At 44.9% G+C, this 5,587-nt stretch overlaps 1 protein-coding gene across 1 annotated transcript; it reads right to left on the reverse strand.

The window, feature by feature from the left end:
• Positions 1-3,591: 3,591 nt before the first annotated feature.
• On the reverse strand, positions 3,592-4,772 carry LOC115325330 (the record flags this gene model as incomplete). The annotated part of the gene is made up of 1 exon (XM_040222749.2): positions 3,592-4,772. A coding segment is annotated over one exon (1,146 nt), but the record flags the coding sequence as incomplete, so codon positions are not given.
• Between the last annotated feature and the right edge of the window lie 815 nt (positions 4,773-5,587).

Raw genomic sequence — 5,587 nt, forward strand, 5'->3', positions numbered from 1 at the left:
AAATGCTATTTACAGAGAGGATTCAATCCACAGTCAACAATAGGCCTCTTTCACACTGATGTCTTGATTAAATTATTATACAAAACTTAACAAATGATAATCATATCTTTCAAAACCTATTGACACACAGAATACATCCAAAGTCCTTAGTATCACAGTACTATATACATATATAATGGAGGGGTTGCCAACGGGCAAACAAGCAAAATCTTCAAAAATCTGGTAGACATATGCAGGCGTCTAACAGTGGAAACCAATCAGGCTGGGATGGCTGTGCCGCGTAAACACTGCGCAGCTGAGCCATATTCTCCACAAAAATAGATTTTGTGGTGCGTGGCGCTTCCGCGTTTCTATCTATCATTCTACATCTCCACAAACTGTGGAGGCCTAAAATTACAAATATGTCGTAAGGAACACTTTCCCCTTTTGAGAATGGAAGAAAACGAATAGTTTGATCAGTGATGTCGAGGTCTTTCTTTAGTGTTCGTTGAAGCACATCCCAGAAACAAAAAGGCGTCATTACAGTAAATGAAGCAGTGTTCTATGGTCTCAGGCTTATTGCATAGCCTACAGTTAACCGTCCACGGCACAAATATCCCTCTACTATGAAGCCAAGTTTTAACGGGCAAGGTCGAAGTGTGCAGTTTGAAAAAGAACGACTTGGTTGATGGTGGAACAGACATCTTCTTTACTCTGTAAAGGACATCATCTTGGGGATCGACAGGAAAGTAACTTCGGTAAAGCGGGATAGGAAAAATGCTTTCGATTATCGCTGCTGATAGTTTCTTGCGTGTTACATTAAATAAAAATTCTAATGAGAAACGTGTCTTCAAGGATTCAATCGTGTCCACTACCTCTTTTAGGAAGCCCCAAGGTCTTCCCTGAAAGGAATCATCACGGGATACAATTAAATAATTTAAACTTGTGGCCAGTCGTAACTGGAGAACGGTTTTGAGGAAGGGATGGTCGGCATTCTTAAAGAAAAAAAAAACCGGGATACTAATTGCCGAACAAATAAATGACACAGACTTAGTCCCCCTGCCTCCAGGGGAAGGAAGAGATTGTCCCTTTTGAGAGGCTCCCACGACGAACGCCAAATAAATGTCGCAAAAATTCGATGAAATTTTGAATGTTTTTACGCGCACAATGCATCACCTGAAGTACATACATTAGCTTAGACACTAGGAACACATTGCACACGTTTGCCCTGGTGAACATGGACATGTCACGTCCTTTCCATGCTTCAGCTTTCCTCCTCAACGAGGTTTCCATTGACGTCCAGTATGATGAGCTACTCCTGATGTGTGAGAGTGGAACTCCCAGGTATTTCAGCGGACCACGATTCCATGCAATACCGGCAAAAAATGGGGGCGTGGTAGCCCATGAACCATACCAAAATCCATTACATTTTTCCGTGTTCAATGATGCTCCAGTAACACTACAGAAATGTTCTGTAACATGCATGGCCTCTTCCACACTCTTCTTATCTGCACAGAAGACGGCAACGTCATCGGCATAAGCGAGTACCTTTACCTCAGCATTATTAAGTGAAAATCCTTGAATACTCTGACTTGCAAATATGCTCCGGCACAAAGGTTCCAAATATATGGTGAAGAGAAGAGGTGATAATGGACAGCCTTGGCGAACGGAAGCTTTTATGTGTATTTTATCGGAAAGCATGCTGTTCACAATCAATCTTGTAGTGCTATTATGATAACATAAGTTAATACCTTCGGACACTGTTTCGCCTACGTTGACGTGGCGTATGAGTGCAAACAAAAATGCGTGGCTCACACGATCAAAGGCTTTTGACAAGTCAATTTGTGTCAAAGCAACTTGTGTGTTACTGTCAGAGGCATACTCAAGAACCGAGCGCGCAACGTGGATATTGGTTTGAATATTTCTTCCTTTTATACCACATGTTTGGTGCTCACCAATAAGGTCTTCGATTGCTAGCTGGAGTCTGTCATTCAATATTTTAGCAAAGATCTTGTAATCTACATTGCGAAGTAATATTGGCCTATCATTTTCAACTTTTTGCCTCTGTTCCACGTCTTCCGTCTTGGGTATTAGGACAGTATGGCAGTCGTAAAAGGATGGAGGAAGCGTCTTCCATTGGTAGGAGTCATGAAAAACGTCAAGTAACACTTGACTAAGTTTGTCTCCGTATTTTTTGTAAAACTCTCCGCTAAGCCCGTCGGGTCCTGGTGTTTTGCCATTTTGTAGAGAGTCGATGGCGGCCTTGACTTCATCTAAAGTTATAGGGCCTTCTATGATATTTTTATTGTCTTCACTAAGTGCAGGCATCAATGATAACAAGTTATCAACATCCTTTGCATTGCCTGTGTGAATAGCCTTGCCAAAAATGCTTAAGTAGTAGTTTTCAAATGCTTTGACAATCAAGGTTGGCTCCTTGATAGTTATGCCTTCTTGATCTATTTCTAATATTTCTTTCGATAGGGCATATCGCCTCTCATCATCCAGGGATCGTTTAGTGGGTTGCTCGCCAAGCAAAAACTTTTTCGTGCGAGAACGTATTACAGCTCCCCGATATCTTTCTGCCTCGAATTTTTGAAGCTGTGCTTTGGTGACATTGATGTCGTCGTTGTAAAAACCGGGATTAATGCTTTCCATCTCATGGAATAACGAAAGAGTTTTATAGAGTTCGCGCTGTTCCTGTTTGTTTTCGTAAGATATTGCTGTAGAGCGTTCAATTGCCAAGTTTTTTACCTCTTGCTTAAAACCGTCCCATATTGCAAAAATATGCATATTACTATTCTTAAGGCTCTCTGACAGAATTAATGAAACTCCTTTTGAAAACTTCTCATCCTTTAGAAGCTTCACATTAAGCTTCCAGAGTTCCCATTTGGGCCGAAAAACACGGAGAGTTTTCGTCCCGAAGCTAACAGAAACTAAACAATGGTCAGAAAAGAACACTGGTTTAACGCTATAGTTCTTCATTAAATAAATGCATCGCCTGACACATATATTCTATCAAGACGAGCGTGTGAAACACCTTGAAAGTGGGTGAAGCGTATTGATTGGTCTTTCCGACATGCCACATCTACAAGGTTGCGCTCCTGGAGTATGTCAATGAGTAACGCAGAGCTTTTGTCATACCGTGTCTGCTGTAGCGCACGGTCTTCTGCGCTACAGACACAATTAAAATCTCCCATTAGTACAACTGTTTTGTCGGTGTCCAGAAAATCTGCTAGAAACTGGAAGTAAGAGGTCCTTCCATTCACCGTGTTAGGAGCATATATACAAATAAAACGCCAGTTGATCTGTCTTAAAGAAAGGTCACATAAAATGAGAAGCCCTTCCTGGTCTCTGGTCAAGAAAACAGACGAATAGCCAAGCTTTTTACGAAGAAACAGAAAACAACCGGCAGAAAGGCCTACTGCTTGACTCACACATATTTCGAAGTCCTTCCGAAAAGGCTCTAAAGCCTCCGCCACGTCTTCATCTGATGACAATTTCGTTTCTTGTATTGCGGCTATGTCAATATGCTCGTGATTCAAGAGCCTTAGAAGTTGGTACTGTTTCCTTTCAGACCTTAAGCCCCTTACATTTAACGTTAAAAAATGCAAAGGCAGGGCGGATTTTATGAGGGGCATTAGGGTGAGCTAAAGCCCCTCATGACCATCTTCAAGCGTCTTATGGCTACTTTGTTTTCGATACGGCTGGTGTCTGGTTCCTACCTGTTTTCTATCTTTTCTCGATTTTGCGACAGCCCCTTCATCAGCTACAACAGTGCCAGACTGATAGCCGAGTCCTTCTGAAAGATCTTGCGGCTTCAGCACGTCTGCATCCAACCCGATGGTCGTTGGTGCTACCTCAAAGGTGGTGGTGGCGTCGTCTCTACTTGCTGCAGCATCCTCGCCGACGACCGTGGTTGTGGACGAGTTGTCGTCATCATCGTCAGGTGGGGGGGATGGTTCAGGGAGGAGTTCTGGATCGTTTTCCGTGGTTTGGGGGTCGGTCACTGCTGCTGAAAGGTCACTTTCGGCTTGGCTCTTAAAAGATTCTGCGGGTGGTGTGTGCCCGGAAGCGTCGACAACCTCCGAGACATCCATCAGGAGCTCAGACCGTTCCTCTTCGTCCTGGGATATTGTTCCGCGAAGCTTGCTTGCATAAGTTGTGACGCAGTCGTCTGCGGTGTGTCCGTAGCGTTTACATTCCCAGCAGCGCGGTGTTCTGCACTGTCGGCGGACGTGTCCTACCCTGTTGCACCTGAGGCACAAGGGGGGTCTTCCTGGAATAAGGATGAGCGATTGACATCCATACACTTTAAGTAGGAATGGAATTCTCTCCGTGGTGATTCCTTCATGCAGGGTAATGTTAACTTCCCTGTTGAGGGTGTCCATGTGCTCCATGCCGGGGCACCGCCACTTCTCTCGGTTGATGTTACGGATTGTGCCGTAAGGCGCCAAAGCTTCGATGATACGCCTATCTTCGAGGTAGTCCGGAAGCCAAATAAGCTTGATCTTGAGGTCCCGGGTGTCCGGGTCAAGGACAAGGCATTTCTTGCCTTTCACGACCAACTCACCACGACTGCAAAGCTTCTCTTTGGCGAGGGCGTTGACGCAGGTCACCATCCACACATGACTCATCTGAAATTGTCCGGTGGCTTTGACATCTTTCAGGTCGATAACATCTTTGATGGCGTCTCGAAAGTCCGGGGCCGTGTATGGCCTAGCAGTCAGATCGGCGTGGAGAAATACGGAGTTGAGGACGATGTTGCCGGTTGGCAGACGTGGAGGTATGACCTTATATTCGTTGGAGACGACGTCCGAAGACTTAGAAATAACTCGGCCAGTGGCCGATGAGGTGTTTTAACCAGAGATCATTTTTCCACGGCCGTTCACAACGGCGTCTTCTTCTTCCTCTCGGCCACCGATCCCCCCTCTGTTTGTGTGTTTTGGGTAATGTACAGTGCATCGGCGGGGAGTATTCCTTTTTGATCTCCTGGCCACAAATTACTGCAGTGGCCAAAGAAAAATAAATTATATACACGCATGATTACATAACTATGTCGACACGACAGGTTGGACCAGGGCCGTACACAGAAAACATATATATATATTTCTTTTGGCGGGGGGAGAGTTTCAAGAACACGGTGGCCATCTTGAATGGCCGTATTTTTATATTTACTTTTAGAAAAACAGAAGCATATGATCGGCCTGTAATTAACAATTGCGAGCAGCTAAATGTTTCACATGCACCATGGTCTAGAGTGACTCTAGACGGATTATATTCTAGTTACACGGGCGCTCTCAACTACCATTGAGTCAACGCCAGTTGACTTAATCGCGATCGGCCGGAGTTACACAGCGGCGCCAACTATCATCGAGCCACAAATGACAGTTGAGTTCAACTAAGCGTATACCTACCTCAGTTCAACTGAACGGACTTCCCCAACGGAGGTAAAATGGCGCCTGTCCGCGGGACCGCTGCCGCCGGCCATCGTTTGCGAGGCACTTACTGTTTTGGAATGCAGGGGGAGGCCTCTAAACCAATCGTAGCAGCAAAATATCGGGGAAGGAATAGGTTTAGGCGTCCGAGCTGTCGCTAAAACGATCTCGGC

This window comes from Ixodes scapularis, unplaced genomic scaffold (genome assembly GCF_016920785.2).
Source record: "Ixodes scapularis isolate PalLabHiFi unplaced genomic scaffold, ASM1692078v2 PGA_scaffold6__148_contigs__length_123643588, whole genome shotgun sequence".
Classification (NCBI taxonomy): domain Eukaryota; kingdom Metazoa; phylum Arthropoda; class Arachnida; order Ixodida; family Ixodidae; genus Ixodes; species Ixodes scapularis.